The sequence below is a fragment of the Nelumbo lutea genome, chromosome 1 (assembly GCF_056320005.1).
Source record: "Nelumbo lutea isolate HS-2025 chromosome 1, American lotus-T2T, whole genome shotgun sequence".
Taxonomy (NCBI): domain Eukaryota; kingdom Viridiplantae; phylum Streptophyta; class Magnoliopsida; order Proteales; family Nelumbonaceae; genus Nelumbo; species Nelumbo lutea.
Window position 1 is genome coordinate 134349537 of NC_142684.1, and position 21707 is coordinate 134371243.

The following is a 21707-nucleotide window of genomic DNA, read 5'->3' on the forward strand; positions in this document are numbered from 1 at the left end:
TGTATTTATGGACATAAATACTTATGTATAACTATTGATGCATGTATTCATAATTATGCATTTATATATGTTTCTTTTTTTTTTTTGTATACACACGTATGCATGTATTTTGCATATAAAAAAATTAAGTTTAGCAAAATTTTCTAAAACATGATAATTATATTATTTGAGACATAAATAATAATAATACTGACTTAATAAGAACCCTTCAAATCTAGGAAATAAGTACATTTGGCAAAATAAAATAAAGTATACTCACAAAAAAAAATTGTACCAACACATTATCAACATGATACGTGTCCACACATCTTAACTTGAAGACTTTAATGGGGTTCACCTTATCAACACATTATCAACATGATACAAAATTTGTACCATTAGAATGGGATTCGTCTTTTTGTGATGTATAGACATGGATCACGTTGGAACTTCTTGGAACTAATTACAAAGACCCCTTGTACTATGGGGTTAAGTGACAAAGATCCCCTTGCATTTTAATTTGTAGTAGAAGCCCCCTAAACTTTAGCCGTTAGACAAATACCCCCCTCCATTAGTGTTTCATCAGTTAAATTCGACAAAATTTTCATTCAGTTTAAAATTTTTTTAAGTCCCCAAACTATCCTTTCTTATTTGTTTGAATAGTGAAAATACATCACCGACCAGATCACCATAGATTTTGATGACCACGGTGTCAATTGATTTGTCTAGTCCTCTTTAATTGGTAGTTTTTGTCCTAGAAATCCACATGACTGGTGATCTTGCTATTGTGCTAGCAAGATCGTCTTATTCTGCTATTCATGTGGTTAACAGGTTGTGAATGTTGAGGGTGAGTGGTGATCGACATTGGAAGGGGGTAGAGGTGTAAGAAAAGGGAGAGGAAAAAATGGTGATTGGTAAGCAACAGACTAGGGAAGGGAATACAAGTATTAGATTAGGTTAGGGTTTAAGAGAAAATGGCAATGAAAATAGAATAAAGAAAGTTTAGGTGGGTATTTTGGTAATTTATTGCATTTTGTCACTAGATTTAGTGGCTATGGCTCTTATGGAGTAGACCTGTACATGGGCCGAGTAGCCTGATGGACCGGGTTGGCCTGTCCCATTCTAACTTCTAAGTTGGGCTTGGAGCCTTTGACACTATTTTAGGCCTACAAGCTTGGATTCGGGCCTAAAACATCAGGTTTGGTCTTTTTTTCGGGCCAAACTTGGACTTTCTCAAAAAATCATGAGCCTGATTTGATAATATATATTATATAATAAAAAAACATATTTTATTTAATAAAAAATATATACAATATTTTTTCTTTATATTTTTTATATCTTTTCAAGTAATAGTTAGATCTTCTATTATTTTTGAGTTTTGAGGACTTTTAATATAAATAAAACACTTTTTATTGAATAAAAAAATTATATTTTCAAATTTCTAGTTAGGCTTAGGCTTTAGGCTTTAGGCTTTATATGAGGGTTGGGCTCAAGCCTAAATGTATTATGTTGATACATAGGCAAAACCGGCCCAGCCCGACCTATGAACATGTTTACTAGGGAGTATTTGTCGCATGATAAAAATTCAAGGAGTCTTTGTCACTAATCCATAGTACAAGGGGTCTTTGTAATTTGCCCTTTTGTTGTAAAGGCAGTAGGAATAGGGGTGAGCAAATGGGTAGGTTGAATTAAGTTTTACCTAGAATCGAGTGGAACCAATATCGAACTAGCCTTGAACCGACCCTACCCAATTTGATATAGGGTAGGGTCTAGTTCCAAAAATTCAAAATTTTTGGAACCGACCCCCACATAGCAGGTTCCAGGTCTAGAGGTTTATCCTACCTAAACTGACCTTGGTTGTCCTTGATGGAGCCTACCTTTGAACAGAACTTGCATTGAAATAAACCCCTAAATGCTTTTGAGGATATGAAGATTGGAACCAAAGAACTGATGATTAGTAAGGCCATGGTCTCACTTGACCATTGAATTACTTAAGTTATTTGATCATTTGTTTTTATTTTAATATTTCAATGTATAAAAGATAATATTTATAAAGTGTAACTTTAAATTATAAATTTTGAACCATATAATGATAATCTATATACTAAGTTATACTCAATTTATTCACAATATAAGTTTTAAACTATATATTATATTTATTGACAACCAAGTTTTTAAAGAATACATTTTTTTTTTTGAACTGGGAAGAAATAATGAAAAAACAGATTCCAACAGTAGACCTTAAAACCGACCCTGAAACCACCGAACCAGGATCAACTTTCATAGGGTAGGTTCAAACCGACCCCTATAACGTAGATTCCAAATTTTACCATATAAGCGAATCGACCTGACCGATACTCACCCCTAATCGGGAACTAAGCCCTACTTGAACCCAACTCGAAGTTTGAACCTAAGCCCAAACTTCAACCCAACCCGAAGCTTTAGGGCTGGGGTTCAACAATACGGGTTGAGTCAGGGTTGACCTCAACCAGGCCCGACTTGCACCCTAGTAGGCGGGGCAAGCTCCACAGGGTAGTGGTACTGGCGCAGTCTCATTAATTCTCAATTTCTCGTTCCGTTACTCCGAATCTGCCTCCCGAAGGGCGAGAGAAGGCTCAGTTCTACAGAAAAAAAGAGGGCCAGAGCGAATAGCTAGCCAGGGTATACAACTCACCCGTAATGGCCTCACCCGCCGCCTCATCCTCTGAAGAGGAGGACGTGCCTGTCACCGCTGAATCGTCCGGCAAGGATTCGGGTTCCGATGCTGGAAACAACGACGACGACAGCGATGTTGCAGAAGTAGACGAGGAAGAGGAAGAAGATGTCGACGGAGAAGAAGTTGAAGAAGTCGTTGAGGATGATGCTGATGATGATGGTGGTGGTGATGAAATAGAAAAAGCAGATGATTCCTCAGATTCGCCAATATCAGCTGATCAGGGCAAGAACGGTTAGTTATTGCTTAATGTCTTATTAATTTTGGGCCTCTTAACCATCTTTTACCGTTCTTGAATTTTTCCTTTGTTTCATTACCTCGACTCCACTATTTATAATTTAATATTCCTACTAGCTTCAGTCTTGTTGCATTTCTTGTATTAGTTATAAATCCTTACCTGGATGCTGGATATTTCAATAGGATGAAACTTTACTTGGATATTATTTACAAAAACTTTGTTTTTGGGACGCTGAAAAAAGAAGAAGAAGAAGAAGACAAGAAGAGAAAAGGGGGGGGGGTGAAGCACTACGGAACCACCGGTGTTGGTGGATTATTTCAATCTATGTGGATGAGATTGTTCTAGAGGAAGGGGCACTTTCGTATTACCGGGGTTCTCGTGGGATGTGCTTTATTGCTCAAAATATCGTATATTAACAATGTATCAAGTGACAGATTAAAGTGAATATTGAATATCAAAAAGCGGGAGAGCACATAGAGGATCTACTCTGGTGCACAAATATAATGAAGCAGCTTCCGACAGCACAAAAGAAGAGAAAGGCCTACATAGTATGATTGTAATGGAGCTATTACTAATTCTGACGGGTTTTTTTCTTGTAAATCCTTTCTACATTCCATGTTTGCCACACAATCTTCTCTTCATTTTCCAGTCAAAGAAATTTGGTGCCTTCCTATTCCCCCTAAAATCAGTGCTTTTTGTTGGGAAGTTTTTCATGGTTGTATTAATACCTTTGATGTACTTCAAAGGAAAAGACCAAATTAGTGTTTGTCCCCTAACTGGTGTGTCCTGTTTAAATTGAGTGGTGAGACTGCTTTTCACCTGACAGGGTGGAAGGTTTATTCAACCCTAATGGTATCAGTGGTAAGACAAGGAGGGGAAGGATTCTTTGGAGGTGTACTAGAGCAGCAATAGTTTGGACCATTTGGGAGGAAAAAAATGATAGAATATTTGCAAGTAAAGAAAAATGCAAGGAAGCTTTAGTTGAAACAATAACATTGAGCGTGGCACATTGGGTAAAAAGCTTGAAGCTGTTTTCAGCTTTTAAGGTTGAAGACTTTTTCAGGGTTTGGGGACTTATTCCTGCTTCATCATCTACGAGACGATAGTTTTTTGAGACTTGGCCCCCTCCAACAGATGGTTGAAAGAAGCTGAACTTTGATGGGAGTTGTCTGGGTAACCAGGCCTTTTAGGTATTGGGGGGGGCATCAGAGATGAAAATGGATTCATTATTGCTTTGTACTCTGGTCCTGTGGAGGAGGGTGATGTGGTAAGGGCAGAGTTTCTAGCTGCAGCATATGGGGTTGAGAAGGCTAAAGAGTTGGGGATTAATAGACTGATCATCGAGGGAGACTCAAAAACTATGATAAAATGGTTGCAGAAAGGGGAAGGGGTGACATGGCAGTTGAAGAATGGTTTTGGAAGATTTAAATGGATGTCAAGGAACATGTCAATTCAGGTGGGATGGGTTAGGAGATCTGCCAACAGTTTGGCAGATAGCTTAGCAAAGCAAGGGGTTCAAAGAACATATATGTTTTGGGCACATTTGTAATTCTGTCCTGGGTCAGCTTACTAAGCTGATTTCTTTTGCAACATCTTGTTGTATCCTAAAGCATTTTAATTAATGAAATTCTTTCAAAGTTATTGATAAAAAAAGATACTAAAATTTGAAGAGCATTGTATGGTATTCATTTCCCTAGGATTCAATCTATCTGAATAGACATGTGTGGAAGAGCTGTAAATAATCTAAGTTTACAGTAGTATGGATTTCATACTTATGGACAATTAAAACAATTGAAGTCTAACTCAAGGGGATCATAAGTACATAATAACTGTAAATAGACTGTGTTTTAAATTGACATGTAATCTTGTATATATCAACCATAGTTTTCAAGGCGCCAAAGCGAGGCTAGGCGATCAGAGGGTGCCCAGGCGCCTAGGCGTTGGAATTTTAAAGTGTTAGTTTTCTTGAGTTTTTACTTTATCCATACTTTTCTAAGCTATTTTATTGGTTTTGTGTGCTAACTAGCAAGCATGTACACTAACTATTAACACTATAAATCATTCAAATGTGCATAAATTTCATATAAAAAGCTAAAAACATAAAATATTATCAATTTAGCAATTAGCATGTATTCATGACTTCATGTTCAACATTAAATATATTAATTTCAATAAAAAGGAGTCTAAACCAACTAGGCAACTACACTAAAAAGCTAAACTAATAAATACTAAAAATATTTTTTAAATTCACAAAGAGTCAAAGACATACATTTGAGTTTGAAGTGAATGTTGAGCTTGAGCATTATCCTTCTTGAGTGCTATCTCTTTTCTCACTTTTCCTTTAACAGACACTAAAAAAGATCAATAATAAATTAAACAAAAAGCATTTTAAATTTACAATAAATGAACAAAGAATAAAAGGAATTATGTAGAAAACTAGGAATCAAATCAAACACATACCTTGATTGAAATTTATCTATTCTAGGCATTGAAGAAGAGATGAGTGTGGTTCGGCTGTTTCTATTTTAAAACTGAAAAAAAAAAGTGCTGGAACTAGGAAGGGAGGAGAGGAGTATAGGGGCGGAAGAAGAAGAGGAAGAAGAAGAAGTATAGGGGATTAGGGGCAGGGTATAGGCCCCTATTTTTTCGAAAAAAAAAGGGACTGAGACTATCGACTGAGAACAGAAGAAGAAGAGGGGATTAGGGGCAGGGAGGAGTATAGGGGTGGAGCCCCTGTTTTTTTTTTTCAAAAAAAGGGACTGAGACTAGCGATTGAGAACAGTCAGGGGTGGAATGAGTGGAGATGTAGACGAAGGGAGGAGTATAGGGGCGGAGCCTCTGTTTTTTCGAAAAAAAAGCAAAAAATAACTGAAGTTGGGTTACGAACTGAAGCTGGAAGTTGGGATGGAGATGGAGCTGGAAGCCTTCGGTTTTCTTCCCTCTTCAATTGAGCAAAAACCCTTGCAAGACAAAAAATTAAATGAACAGTGTATTTTATTAGTATTGGCTTAATAATAAAATGTTAACATGTAACCAGTTCTATTTTATAACAACATAATAGCCAATAAAAATATCAGAATAATAAATATGAAAAAAACAATTTCTTAAATTTATTTAGGTGCCCACCTTGTTTTTAGGTGCCCGCCTGGTTGCCTAGGTGCCTGCCTAAGTCTCTGGGCAGTCACCTAATAGGTGTTTGGGCGAGGCGACACTGTAAAACCGCCTAGGCGTCACCTTGATAACTATGGCATCAACACATCTACGATACCCAGATTGGATGGGGGCATGTACACAAATATGGGAAATGGGGGTATGCCGTCATTTCCTAAAATCCTGGATATAGATACAGGTATGAGCATCCCATATAATTTGCTTATATCATTATATCTAGTTTTTGAAGCTAAGCTTCATTTCTGAAGACTTATGTCTTGCCAAATTTATTCAAATTCTATATGAACATATATCTTAATAGTTTTTCTGAGAAAAGGTAAAGTATAATTGTATTAAAGCAAAAAGGTCCTTTATACAATGAGAAGCTGTACAAAAATCTGCCAAGAAGGACCTCTCAAAAAGGCCATCCTCAAAAAGGCACAGTCAGAAGTATCCTCTTTAAAAATAGTATGTATATACAACCAACTCCTAATAACCCCTATAGGCCTATATCCATATTGATGACCTTGGCTTCGGAGGAAGTTTTGTGTTTAAAAATCCTGTTGTTCCTTTCTAGCCAGACAGCCCACAGAATTTCCAAAGGAATGGAGGACCAGCAAACTTTCCCTTTCTTGGTCAACCCAGGTATGTGCCATTCCTCCAACAGAGCTTTCACTGAGACAGGCATGCACCAACTTAGTGAAAGCTCTGTTGGAGAGCCTGTAAATATGCATTGGTGGAAAGGGATGCTTTTTGGAGAGTTAGTGGCTTGTAAATATGTGGTGGTGGTGTTTGTTACTTTGGTTGGGATGCTTTGGAGTTGAAGTTTTCTTATGGAGTATTCGTTTGATAAGGAATAATGAATTTCCAGTCAGACTTTCTTGATTTTGTTTCCTCCAAGGTTGGGAATGATTAGGCCATACAATTCTGGGAAGTTGATTGGGCGGGGTTGGAAAATTCTGTGATCTTTGCCCACGTTTGTATAGGTTAAGCAAGAAAAAACACCTCTATTGCAGAGAATTTTGAAGTGATTCAAGGAAGGGTGGTGTAGTATCCAAAGTTCAGAAGATCCCTTTGGATTGGGAGTTTGGGGAGTGTGTCGAACTGCCTTCAAAATTACAATCGATTGAGATGCAGGTGGATAGGAGGGATTTGAGGTGGTGGAAGGAATCCAATAATGGTAGATTCTCTATTAAATCTTTCTATTTGGCCCTATTAAGGAATCAAGTAGAGAGATCAGAGGTGAAAGGAGTACGGGGAAATCCGATTCCACCTTGGGTGGAAGCATTTGCATGGTTTGTAGCTTTGGAAAGTATATGTTGGATCACATTCAAAGTAGGGGTATCCAGTTTGGCTACAGTTACTTTTGTGAAGCTGCTGAAAAGAATGTATTACACATTTTGGCTGTCCCGTTTTGAAATTCATATGGGGATTTTGCTTTGGACTTTTCAAAACTATATGGTGGAACCAAGGACTCCTTTGTCTTCTTTACTTCAGCTGCATGAAGGGGTGTTTCTACAACTCTAAACTTGATAGTAGGATTTCGACCCCCCGTCCTATCCATCTGGTGTCTTTAGCTGCACTTCCCTTTTCAAGTCTTTGCCTTATCCTGTTCAACCTGGGGTACCATTCCCTGTAAAATAAGTATGGTGTTGCTCTATCCCCCACAAAGTGGGTGCTTTTTTGTTGGGATGTTTATTATGGTGCAATCAACACATGTGATCTGATACAGAGGAGGCGGCCTGGCTGGTGCCTTTCATTGAATTGGTGCTGTTTGTGTGAGATGATTGGTGAGACTGCTTTTCATATCCTTGTTTCCTGTCCTTTTGCTAGCAGTATTTGGGATTGGTTCTTTGATCTTTTTGGTTGTAGGTGGGGTGTTCCGATGAACTTGGAGAGGCTGTTTGACTCTTAAACATTCAGATAGCCAAAAAGAAGAGGGAGAGCACTTTGGGGATGCACAAGGGCAGCAGTAATCTGGGTGCTGTGGGAGGAAAAAACTTGAGAATTTTTGAAGAAAAGAAAAGATGCAAGGAAGAATTAATAGAAAGGATTATGATAAAGGTAATATCATGTGTAATATCTCTGAAGTTATTTTCAGGCTTTACAATGGATGATCTAATCAGGAACTGGAGAGAAGTTGCTTCCTCTTCAGCTGTTAAGAAGAAGGCCTTAAAGGAGTGGGAGCCCCCTGAATCAGGTTTCCTCAAACTAAACTTTGATGGAAGCAGCCTTGGCAACCCAGGAAGATCTGGAATTGGAGGACTATATAGAAATGACATGGGGATTGTAGTGGGGGTGAGAAAGCTTGTTGTGGAAGGTGACTCCAAAGTAGTGATAAGTTGGCTAAAGCAAACTGAAAAGACACCCTGGCTGTTTAGAAATGATATCAAGAAGGTTAAAAGTCTTTCCAAGGACATGCAGATATTACTTCAGTGGACTCCAAGAGCAGCAAATGGATTTGCAGACCAGCTAGCAAAACAAGGGGCAAACAGGGATAATTGTTTTTGATCTCAGTTTCAGTTGTAAGGATGAAATACCAGAAGTGATAGGTGGATTCTTAATTTTTAGTGGGGTAGCCGAGGCTACTCATAATCTGTAATCATAATCTTTTCTCATTTTAATGGAATTCTCTTTTAATGTTAAAAAAAAGAAATGAAATGGAGACAACAGACAAAAGTAACTTGGTGGAGGGATGGAAATAATAATACAAAATATTTTCACGAGATGGCTGATGCTTAGAAGAAGAGAAAACACTATAAGGAGGATGGTAGGGTGGTGGAGGAAGAGAAAGACATTAAGGAGGCCATAATTCAATACTATTCAGGCTTATTGAAGGAGAAATGGGCTACATGACCTAAACGTAAAGGGTTGCAGTTTAAATGTTCATATTTTGAGCAGGTTGTAGAGCTGGAAAGGTTCTTCAGGGAGGATGAAATTCACCATGCTATTCTTGTTATGGAGGATGATAAGGCGCCTGATCTAGATGGGTTTACTATGACCTTCTTTAAGAAATGCTGGCATTTTATCAAGAATGACTCGGTCTTAGTTTATGAGTTTCATGTTAAAGGGTCTCCAACCCACAGTCTCATTGCCACCTTCATATCCTCGGTTTCTGAAAATGGAGCTATTGGAATTGAAGGATTTTAGACCAATCAGCCTTACTTGTATGTTTACAAAATTCTCTCTAGGGTCTTGGCTAAAAGGATGAAGAAAATGATGGAGTTCATTATCTCTAACACCAAGGTGCTTTTGTGGGCAGTTGGAAAATTTTGGAGTCCTTTTTTGAGAAAAGGTAAAGTATATTTGTATTAATAAATGGTCTTGTGTACAATAAGTAGCTGTACAAAGAAGGACATAAAAAAAGGGCATCCTCAAAAAAGTATAAATGGTCCTGTGTACAATAGTAGTTTTGTTTTCAAAAATTCTTTTGTTCCTTTCTGACCACACAACCTATAGAACTGCCTAAGGAATGGAAGACCACTATAGTTTCCCTTTCTTGGATAACCCAGGTAGATGCCCCTCCTCCAACAGAGCTTTAGTGGAGATTGGCATGCACCAACTTAGATTCAGAGCTTCCAAGAAGTGACTCCAAATGGCAAATTTTTGGAGTCTTAATTTCTAATGAATGCATAGACTCTAGAATAACGAGTGGTAAAGCTGGAATTCTTTGCAAAGTAGACATGGAAAAAGTGTATGACCATGTGAATTGGATTTTCTTGGACCATGTGTTGTGGAAGATGGATTTTATCTCTAAATGGAATAGTTGGATGAAAATCTGCATTTGGCCTCTTTATTTTCTGTTTTGATAAATGGGAGTACCAATGGATATTTCTTTAGGTTCAGATGGTTGAGGCAACAAGCATCCTGATCCCTTGCCACCCTTTGTATTTAGATGCGCTACGGTGGCTCTTTGTTTGATTGAAAATAGAGCTTTAGAAGAATTATCCAAAAGAAGGGAATTGCTTACATGGTTTTAAGGTTGAAAACATGCAAAGGGAATTTATTACAAGGTGATCCCTTGCCACCCTTGGAGAGCCCAATATTTGTCTAAAGGAAGAAAAATTATCCTAATCAAAGTGTGCTGTCTTCCCTTTCTACCTACTATCTCTCTATGTTCTCTATCCTTGATAATGTGGCTGGGCTGATTGTGAAGAAGATGAGGGACTTTTTGTGGAGTGGATGGAAGGAAGAAATGAAGAGTCACCTTGTTAATGGAACAAGGTTTGCACACCTAAAGAAAGTGGAGGTTTGGGGATTAAGAGAATAAAGGATGTTAATAAGTCTTTATTTGCCAAGTGGTTATGGAAGTTTGGCAGCTAGGAGGATTATTTGTTTCAGGAGATTATTGAAGCCACATATGGTAGAATCAGTTTTGTTGGGAATCAAGGATGGTGAATACATTTTATAGATGTGTTATTTGGAAGGGAGTGGTGAAAGCTATTAAAAAATGGTGGCATAAGTCTTTTTGTTAGGTGAGAAGGTTAAACACTGTTTTTTTTTTTCTTTCCTTTTTTACTTTTAAAAGCAAGGAGGCAGAGGAGGTGCTTCAACAGGCTCAAAACTATTGCATTTTTTGGTTGGTTGAAGCCATTAGGAATGTGGTTGTGAGAAGTCTTGTGTGGCTATTGGTTTTTTAGATACCACTTTTTTTGATAAGTGGTTTTTTAAATACCTTGTGTGGCTATTGGTTTTTTAAATACCTCTTCACACTTGGTTATCCATTCATTTAGAGCAGTGTGGAATGCTTGTGGTAGGTTTAGAAAAGTTGATACTATTACTTGGGAGTTTTTATGCTCGATTTGCATTTTGTAGCTATTCTCCTTAATGGTGTGAAGCTGAAGGATATATGTAGGATGGTGAAAGTCCAAACTGATAACCTCTTTTACTCAATATGGCTTGCTACCTCCATTGAAGTAATCTTTGGACGGAAGCCAGAAGAGTAGAAGACCTAGAGGTTGAAGACAACTGGTTGCATGGCAGAACATGATTGGACCAATTCAAATTTTCTAAGGAGTTTCCTCTAAAGGAGAAACCTAGGCAAGTAGCCGCAAAAGAGGGAGAACAAGAGCCTTACATAGGAAGAGTTGTAGAGGTTGCGTGCAACGGTCTTTGGCCGTAGGCTATAAGCTACAAGGAATGTGAAAAGTCTCTTTCAAAGATGCGAGGAGATGTGGGGGAGGTTTCTTTAGCTCCAAGGTTGGAAGTGGAGCTGACCCTATCTAGTTCTGTCGAGCTAGGGTTGCTTGAACCAGTGAGGGATATTTTATCTTGGGTGAAAACCATTGGGTCGGTTGGGTTTGAATCGGTAGCTTCGAAACAAGGTTTACCTAGTCTGGGCCTTGAGAATGGGCTGGGTGTGGCAAGTGTTGGGTATTCTGTTTTGGGGCTTGATAGTTCCATTCTTGTGACAAGGTTACGTGATATTCTAAGTAAGCCCGACAGAGAGAGGATGAATAGTGAATTGATGGATCATACTTTAGGTCTATCATCATCTTTTTCTATTCCTATTACAGGAGTGAGTCCATAACGTAGAAGTCCCTTGAATAGGAACTTGGCTGGAAGGAAAAAAAGAAATTAAAGAATAAAAGGAGAATGATATAAGGTGGAAACTTCTGCCAAAGAGGCACAAGGTGTAGCCTCAAGGAGTAAAAAGAAAATTACAACTATGCCCAAAATAATTGATTCTTGTGTACCCCTTGCCCCTGCTTAGCTCACCAGTTTGCCACCCCATTGGCTGATCTTTCCCAATGATACCTTACTTCAATGCTTGTGGTTTGCCATTTAAATCTTCGCAAAGCCCCCTAAAGGACGAAGGCACTTTCTCTCGTTCCTTTAGCCACTCGATTACTAGTTTAAAGTCACCTTCAACTAGCAATTTGCCAAAGCCCAATTCTCTAGCAAGCTCCACTTCTTGTAAGACTACAAGGACTTCTACATCCACATCACCTACTCCAATGGGATTCAAGAATAAAGCAAAAAGGTGACCATTTGCATTTCTAAACACCCCCAATACTAGGGGACCTAGATTGGCTGAGCTACATCCGTCAAAGTTCAATTTGATAAAGCCTTCTCTTCAAGGGGCCTCTACTTCTATATCTTATAAAAAGCAAAGAAAAAAAGAAACATTCTGATGTTGAGAAGAAGGCCTATAGAAATCAAAAAGCTTTTGTCAGCGATGCTTAAACAGTGATTTAAAAGGCATGCCTCAAGCCCGTCTAGGTGCACAGGCGAGGCACATTTTAAGGTATGTGCCTCGCCTAGGTCCTAGGTGCACCCCTTTCAAGAGGTGCACGCCTGGTGCGGCTTGCGCCTTAGCCCATGCATGTGCCTTTTTAAAATTCTGCGCTTTTTGTTTTTTTTTTGAGCCTAACGGCTGGGCCCAGGTGTGTGCTTTTTGCTAATGTTGTTAATTCATTCATTCCAATAAAATATCTTCTTAAAAGGCAATTAAAGTTATAAAATCATTATTATTTTTATATGAGAAATAAGAATTTAAGACCCTAACATGGACTTGTTCGGGATTGCTTTGAGGGGTGTGGTACAAAGGCGACTCATAGAATCAAGAATGCAATATGTTTTACATCACTGTAGCTACTTGAAGTAATGCAATTGAGGAAAAAAAGAGATTGTGAGTTTTACATGCCTGAAAATGTTTTATATGTTTGCTTTTATTTTTAAATTTTCATTTGAACAAGCTTTACATGTCATGTTTATGTTTTTTCATTTTAGATAATAGGTTTTTTAAAACATTTATTTAAAATTTAAGTTTATATTTTTTATTAACATTATGTTTATTATATTTTTGATTTTTTTTTGAATTTTTTGAATTTTTTTTGTATTTTGCACCTTGCTTTAAAAAGGCATTTGCCTCGCCTCACCTTACGCCTCAAGTGCAAATTGGCCCTTGCGCTTTTTTTGCGCCTTGTGTTCTAAAACTCTAGGCTTAAAGGAGGAGATAGTTCTGCTCCCAAAGAGGGTGGTATTTCGGGCATTGTGGGTATTGCGGTGAAGGAGTCTCTCGAAGGAGAACTAGGAACAAGCAAAGTGTCTTGGGTTAGTCTCCCTTGAGCCCATGATCAAAGATTCATCTTTTGGCATTTCTTCCGAGATAAATTGGGGCGCATCAACTAGAGTTACTCTAAGGGAGTTTCAGAAGGAAGCTTAAAGCATTAGGACATAGCCAAATGAGCAACTTTGGCTGGAAGATGATGGGAGATTAGGGAGGAAATCTAGGAAACCAACAATTCAATTGTTGGGACAAGAACAACTTCGGTTCCGAACAATGAAGACTTAGTTATGTTCTCTATTGTGAATGACCAAAAGACGGAGAAAGAAGGAAAAGTTCTATTGGGACAAGGGTTGTTGCCAAATTGCCCCACTATTACACATATTGTTATTGGAAAATTAGGAGTGGATTTAGGAAGGAAAAGAGAGAAGAATAGGGTAGAAGTGAACGTTAAATCTTTAAGGCATGAGGCTGGCTCGAGAAATGCCAAGATGCCAAACAATAAACAATTAGTTTATGTTACAAAAGTCTTTCATTGTTTGAAGGCAGGCGTTTTTGGGGATGGGCCTTGCAGCAAATTCAAGAGGGCTTATAAGAGAAAAGTTTCAAAGATCAAATGTAAAGAAAAGAGAGCTGTTGGAAGTAGTGTCCCTAAGTTTGAGCTTGAAAAAGAGGTTGTCGTACGTTTTCATTCAGGCCAATAGAAAGACATGTGCAAAGAGAGGTTGAGGGAAGGAAACAAGAAGATGGTTTAGGGGAAGACTACATAAATGAAGAGAAAAAAACAGAGGAAAAGGAGGGGAGCTTAGAGGAAAATAATTCTGATGAGGAGTAAGAAGAGTGGGGAGAGGAGATGGATGGAGTATTGGAGTTAGAAAGGTAGAAGAGAAGTTGGACGTGGATAAGGTAATGGAAAATGCAGTTCAAGTAAACAAGGTTTTAGGGCTCTATGTGTTAGGAGGGGAAGAAATGACAAGGAAGCTGTTTAAGGACCTCAAGGAGAGTTTTCCATTGTTTGAAAACTAGTCTGAAGAGGAGTCTTGAGGGGCTTGCTATTGCAAGGACCTTATTGGGGTGGGGTCTTTTAAAGGGATAGGGTCTTGTTGGGGATCAGGGTGTTACATTGGTTGTTTTTTTTTTGTTTTTTTTTTGTTTTTGGAGATTTCTGTTGTTTCAACAATTCAATTTAGGGTCAAAGGGCTTTGTTTCTATCGGGCCTTGGGTGTTTATCTTTCTGGGGGGTGATTTCTTGTCAATTGTCATATGTGTGTCTTATCTCTCTTTATTTTAATATTTGTTTTTCTTTTTTATTACCAAAAAAATACTAATACTTGGTCCTGGAAGAATTTGGTTGTTGCAAGGATTTTAGTTGAAGTTGAGGAAACCCATTTAATCCCTTCATCGTTAGCACTGTGTTTTGCTGGGGAATGGTTTAATTTAAGATTGGTTGTTGATGTCACCATTCCACTAAGTTGGCTTGATCTCTTGAGAGTTGTTGATTCAAAGTCAGGCTGGAGAAGACAAATTTGAGGTTTGGTGTGGAGGGGAGTAGGAAGTCGAAAGGTTAGAAACAAGAGGTTGAAGACAAGGGCATTTTTGGGAATAAAATTTGGGTTGGTATTTGAAACGGATAATTTTATTGAGGGCCATGTGGAGAGGGAAGTAAGTAATAAGAAGGCAAAAAGCTTTAAGTTGGCGAAGCGGTTTGATAATGTTAAAACTCTTAATTTCTTTGGTTTGGCCAATTTTCGGAATGGTGTGTGGAATGGTCCAGGTCTTTGGTTGAATTGTGTGAATATTTTTAAGGAGGAAAGGGCGGGGTTGGATGAGGAATCTTTGAGGCTTGGGGTTAAGGCAGAGTATGGCTATGGTGATGGGAAGGAGGCAAACAAGCACATTGGTAAGCTTGGAGATGGCGGTAAGATTATAGAGTGGCTAGATTGAGTTTGGATGGTCACGAGATACAAAGGGCTATGTGTTAGTGATTCGTTAGTCAAATGTATCTTGGTCGGGAGTGAGTCTTGGGGGCTATTCTTTAGTTGATTTTGGACGAGTCAAAGGAGATGAAGGGGTTGTTCATTACACAATTAAAGATGGTTTTCATTCCCAAGTTTATCTGTTTGTTAAAGATGGTATCGCTATTCAAACCTCTACTTTTGTTGAGGGGTGGCCAAGAGTTGGGGGTGGATGCTCTTCTTTCTTTGTTGGGGAAGTTAGGGGCAGCTGTTCATTTGAATATGCTTGTGAGCTGGGTAGATGGTTGGGTGAGATTCAAGGGTTCACTAGGAAGGTGGGTTCTGCTAATGAGAGTCAAGGTATTGGTTCTTTTGTTAAGAGTTTTGAAGCTGAATGTGATGGCTGTGCGGTTCTTCCCCTAGTGAAGGTTTGTGCCAATGTGGATAGTAGAGGGAGGTTTCTATTCGGGAAGTAATTGTGGTTGGTTTGGATGAGGGTGCTAAGGTTAAGGAGGGCAAGCTGCAAGATTTAGGAGGGAGGTTAGAAGTGGAGAGCAATCGCAAGATTTATCTGGGTGTGTTAGCGGAGATTGAGGTTGATAGGGGAGTAGCTGCATTTTCGAGTTGCTTGAAGGATAGTGGGGGTGCTATTTGTAGGAAAAGAGAAGAGAGGGGTAGGACAAGGAAATGGGAGGTGTTTTTGAAGTAGTTCATAGTGGAAAAGGGACTAAGATCAAAGTTTACAATAGGAAAAAATATGGAACTAAGCCGTTAGGAGTTGGTGGTGAAGAGATTGAAGAGGATAGGATCGAGGATGATCACTCAGAATAGGTGTTTCTAGATGAAACCCACTAAGTGGAAAAATTAATTAACATCAAGACAGTTGTTGAAATGGAGGTTGAGATGAGTAAAATTTTGTTTTTGTACTTGGGGGGTGGAGAGTAATTTTGTTTTTGATCAATAACAGAAACTTTTATTAATAAAAGGAGATGGTAGAGGATACAACAGGAGGGGGGGGTAAAATCTCTTGCCCCACCCAAAAGTAAACATCAAATTACACAAAGCCCAAAAGAAACTAGCTCTTCCCATCCCTTGTTTAGCCAAAGAGTATGTGAAAGAATTGGCACTCCTCTTGGACCACTGAAACTGAATTTGCATGTTTTGAGTGAGCTGGTTAATTTTCTTTTTTTTTTTTCATTCGAGAACTTCCACAAACAAACATCTTGGAAAGCTTTCAGAAAGATGGAAGAAGAAAGTAGGGGAAGAGAGAAAGTATGTAAGGGGATTGGTTGTTTCAGGTTTGGCGATAAGGACAACATGAGGGGGTGATGTTTTTCGAAATTGAAGGGGTTGCTTTTAAAGAGGGTATGAAGAGGGGGTGAGTTTCCAGTCGGGGAGATAGTAGAAAATTGGAGCAATGTAAACTCTTCAAATCTGGTACCCGACTTGCACACCTAGGGAGGAAGCAGCTAGCGTTTGAAGGATACAAAGCTGGTTTTGAATGCTGTGAAACACTTTAGATGTCCAAAAAACCAACGGCCTATTCAGGTCTCAAAAGCCTTTGCTAGGCTGAAAGGGGGTCTTTTTTGTATGGGGCCTATTAAAGTAGTGAAGATACCTAAGAATGTGACAAGAAGGAAAACCGTAATTGTGCTGTTCTTTTGAAGCTAAGAAGTAACTCTGGTTTTGTGTTGGGTTTTTGTTTGTTTTTTCAATGGAAGGCTTTGAGTTGAGGTGGTTGTTTGGTGTTTGTTATTGTGTATTTCTAGTAGTGGTGGTTTTCCCTTGGTTGTGGTTGTAGGGGGCGATCTTTTCATATTTTTGCCCTTCTCTAGAGTGATTTCTTATCACCTTTCTCGTATTCTCCTCTTATTTTTTTTTTTCTTTTTTGTTCAAAAAAATCTATTCAGAATTTTTGAAAGGCATAAATTACAATGTCAGTGAAGGTAGCAAGGTTAGGATCTTGACCGATGCATAATCTGATGATAGACCTTTGAAGTTGTGCTTTCTTCAACTCTATATGTTATTCCAGAACATAAACAGTTTAGTGAAGGGAAATTGTGAAATTGTCAATGGTAGAGTTGTTTGGTTGCCTTTATTTAGGAGGAACCTAAATGATTGAGATATTCCAATGATGATTGAACTCCTCTAAATTGAGAAACATACACTCCTTTCTAGTTCTGGCTTTGCTTGGAATTTGGGGCTTAGGTGGGGACTTAGAGATGTTGAATTAAATTGTGTCTCCAACTTCATAGTTTGTATGGGGTATTATTGAATCCCTCAGTGTCTGATGGTCGGTTTTGGTCCCCTGCTTCTTCTAGTGTCTTCTCTTGTGCTTCCTTTTTCTTGGCCTTGACCCAACCTACATACAATTCTTTGGTGCCTTTTCTTGTTAAAGAGGTTTTGAACAAACCTATTCCTCCTAGGGTTAGTGGTTTTGGTTGGGAAGCTTTCCTCGAAAAAATCAATACTTGTGATCTCAGACTGGTCGGTTTGGGAGGAAAGGAACCAAAGAGTTTTTTCAGACAAGGAGAGAAGTAAAGAGGTTCTCATTGAAACCATTACCATGAGAGTGGTTCATTGGGTGAAATCTTTGAGCCGGTTTGAAGGCTTACCCATCGATGATCTACTTAGGAAATGGAAGGAAGTGGCTAACTCATCTTTATCCAAGACTGTTATCAAGCTGTTTTGGTCCCCTTCTACTTCCGGGTTTATTAAGCTGAACTTTGATGGAAGTAGTGACAGAAACCTGGGCCCGTCAAGCATATAGGGGGTGTCTTTTGGAATGAGGAGGGGAGAGGCCCCATTGGTTCAAGGGACCTTGAGGGCTATGATCATGGCTGTGATGTAGGGAGTTCGGAAAGCAGAAGAGCTAAACATCAGAAAACTGATCATTGAAGGGGACTCTAATGCCTTGTTTGGCAATGTTCTCACCTGTTCCTGTTCTTCTAGAAATTCCTGTTCTAGAACAAGAATTTTATTTCTTGCTCTTCAGGAGTAATAGATACGTTTGGCAAATTGTTCTTCGAGAACGGATTTTTGTTCGATAGGAACAGAAATAGCATTTGGATAATGAAACTATTTCTTAACATTAGGTTTGCAAAGGTTCATAACACATAACAAAGGACAATTTTTGTGATATTCAACATATAACGAAAGACATAACAAAACACAATGATGGGATTAGAGAAGAAACCCCACTCATTCGGCATAACATATAACCATCGATGGGATTAAAGAAGAAACCACACCCATTTGGCATAAAACATAACAAATGCTAACAAAATAATATAAGAAAAATGATTTCAGATCGCATCAGTTTTAGATTGTTTAAAACTCATCTTTGCGGTGGGAGCAAAAACGAATTCAGGTGAATCTGGCCGGAGAAAAGGTGAGTTTAAAATAGAACACACGACACAAAACCAGGTACGGTGATGAGACAACATACCTGTTGACGCATTCCTGGCTGGAAATGTCGCCGGTGCTTTCTATCGTTCGCTTGCCGTCTAGTTGGAGCCAAGGGAATCCCTCCCTTTGAGATTTGCAGTGGTAAGTTGGAGGAGTTCAATATCAAACGAAAATGTTTGGTTTGGTAGGGCTTCTTTCTATTACTTAGTGAAAAATACCCAAAATACCCCTCCTCTCATGTGGGAGTCGATAACACGTGTTCGCTAATAGGGGTTAACGTCGTGGGAGTTGTGTTTTCTTTGGGAGTGTCGATTTTTCAATCCCAAAGAACACGTTCTTTGGGTGCTGTTCTCATGCGAGAATACCTTGTTTTTTCTTTTTTTTTTTTTGTTTTTCTTGAACCAAATGCGTTTCTGCTCCGTGAGAACACCGGGAATGCGGGAAACGTTGCCAAACGGGGTCTAAGCTGGCAATTAGTTGGCCGCAAAAGGAGGAGTTGGGTTGGTGGAATTACATTAATGAAAGAAGAAAGTTCAAATGGGTAAGTCAAGGCATAGAAGTTAAGCTTCAGTGGGCTAAAAGTTTTGTTAATTCTTTTGCTGATGCCTTGTCTCCTCGGAGAGAGTTATGAGAGTTTATCTCTCTCTGTTGTGTTTAATTGTAATTCTTTTCTTAATTAATGAAAGCTTTTCTGCTATTGATAAAAAAAAAGAAAAATAGAATCAACAACTGGGTGGAGCAATCCCAGATGACAATCTTCTAAAATTGGCTTCATCAAACTCTTCTCTATCCAAGAAGAAAAGCCCCAAAGTCTTTGAAACCTTCATCTCTTGGTGTACAACCTTCTTTAGATGCATGGACTTTGCAATCTTGAAGGCCATTTCACTATTGTAATATCTGCATAAGTTATGAATAAAAGAAAGAGGGATAGCTGTATAACCCATTCCCCAAATCCCCCCCTCCTTTCTCTCCTTTGCTTCAAAATTTCTCTTGAATGAGTGCCATCTCTCAATTAGAAATTTGAACTTGTATATCAGCATTAAGTCCATGGGGAGGCAGGCCTAATCACATACTACTGGCCCTAGTTGCCTCAGCCATTGAACTCCTTATTGCAAAATCAGCCCCATATAATTCAAGTGGGTACAACTGTACTTTGAATTGATGAGGTGTCACCTTGAGAAGCAAGTCCTTGCGGATGCTGTCACAAGACAACTGGTTTCTGTCAGCTATATGCACAGTGAAGGGAGGTGTGGGCTGCGTGGTCAGGCCAAGCTTGTGAACTAGCGCACTAGTTATGAAGTTAGGTGTGCTTCCACTATCAATTGGAATGGAAACAACCTGATCCTTTAGCTGGTCCATGATTCTTATGCACAGTGAAGGGAGGTGTGGGTTGTGTGGTCAGGCCAAGCTTGTGGAGTAGCACACTAGTTATGAAGTTAAGTGTGCTTCCACTACTATCAATTGGAATGGAAAAACCTGATTCTTTAGCTGGTCCATGATTCTTATGGTCTGAGGGGACACAAGCCCAGTTAATGATTGCAAGGAAACTTCAGGTGGGCGAATGTATTGGCCAAAGATTGGCCTTTTGTTGATTCATTTATTCTCAGATCTAAGGCCTCTTTAACTTTAGGTTATCTTTTTTTTTTTTTTTTTTTGATCAATAAGGGCCTATCTGTTTGTAGCAGAGAAGCCTGTTGGGATTTACTTTTAGGGCCAGGCCAAAACTTCTCACAATTGTAACACAAGCCCTTTTCTCCATGGGCTTGCATCTTGGTCCTTGATAACAGTTTGAAAGGTATGCTGGCCTGGCTTCTGGTATTATTGGCCCGGCCAAATATCTCAACAATCTTGTTAGTGGAAGCAGTTTTGAGTATCAGGCCCATGGCTCTCCCAACTAGGGTTGTAAACGGATCGGATCTGAATCTGATTGGAATTTTTTTTTAATCAAAAACTAACAATCTCCAAAAAGTAAATAACAAAAATTATCTTTATGTTAAAAACTACAAAAATGGTTCAACTAGAAAAAAATCCTCTTGAAATAACCCACCACCCACAATTGATTTGGTATTGTGAAAAGCGAACTCACTGCCTCCTTGCTCTTCTGCCACCCTTTCTGCGAGTACAGTGCAGGTTGGGCTCTAAGTGCAGATTGGGCACTAGGACCAAGCTCCTACGGCCAATTTTCATCCCAGACCGAGCAAGGGCTCTAAGTGCAGATTGGGCACTAGGACCAGGTGTCTTTGTCTTGTTCCCACTAGTAGCATGAAGATTGATATGCAAAGCGGTGATACCAAGCTCCTTGCACCACTGTGCAACATCTTGTGCTGCAAGCATGGCTGCATATGATGAAGACTCATTCCTATCAGCTTTGACTTTCATGCCTCCAGTAGTTTGGGCAATGGTTTCTCTTCCTAACAAATTATTTACATGAATGAATGTGTCATTAAATGATGCAACAATGTGAGCAGCCCCAAAAACGTTCTCCCCCTCTCGGACAGTTGGTCCAAGTGTCACATTCTCCTCCTTGGGTTCACTAACCTTCCTTCTAGACATGGCTGTACACGATTGGGATGAAACAACTGATAGGGTTTTGATTGCTACTACTTTGTCCTTCACAACCTGAACCAGTAGAGGAAATCCAATTGGATTTGAAGACCTCATATTCGAATATGAATCCTAACGGACTCTGATTGGATTTAATCCAACCCTTCTTTTATTTTTAAAATATAAAAAAATTAAAAAGTTAATTACTTTTCAATTTTTATATATAGTAAATTAATTTAAATATAACATGTTGAATTTATTTTATATAAATTCATATATAATATAGTATATAAAAATAATTTTTTTTATAAATTTAAATACAATTATATAGATTTTATATATTAATATCAATGAATATTATCATATCATTCGATTAAAATATTAATCGGATAAGGTAGAGTCAAATCTAAAATCGATCCGATTATAGGGCTGCAAATAAGTTGGACCTAATCCGATTCGATCTGATAAGAGCCAGATTCAGATGCCTCCCTTGATCCTAATAAATAAGATTGGATCGGAAAAGTTGATCGTTCAGCCAACGAATCGAATTCAGATATACCCCTATCCGATCTACCATGACCCGATTTGGTCTGTTAGTTATGAAATGCTATATATTTTATATGTATATTCTATTTATTATTTATATAATTATATAGTATATATTATAATATATTATTATATTATATAAATAATATAATGCATTAATTATAT

General features: G+C 38.6%; 1 protein-coding gene across 2 annotated transcripts in view; it reads left to right on the plus strand.

The window, feature by feature from the left end:
- Positions 1 to 2448: 2448 nt before the first annotated feature.
- The window catches only part of LOC148877705 (protein FRIGIDA-ESSENTIAL 1-like), a 50856-nt gene continuing 31597 nt past the window's right edge, over positions 2449 to 21707 (plus strand). For both annotated transcript variants that reach the window (XM_088942554.1, XM_088942562.1), the window contains exon 1: positions 2449 to 2926. In XM_088942554.1, coding sequence (XP_088798680.1) covers positions 2659 to 2926 — 268 coding nt within the window. In that variant the 5' untranslated portion in view covers positions 2449 to 2658. The remainder of the gene's footprint in view (positions 2927 to 21707) is intronic.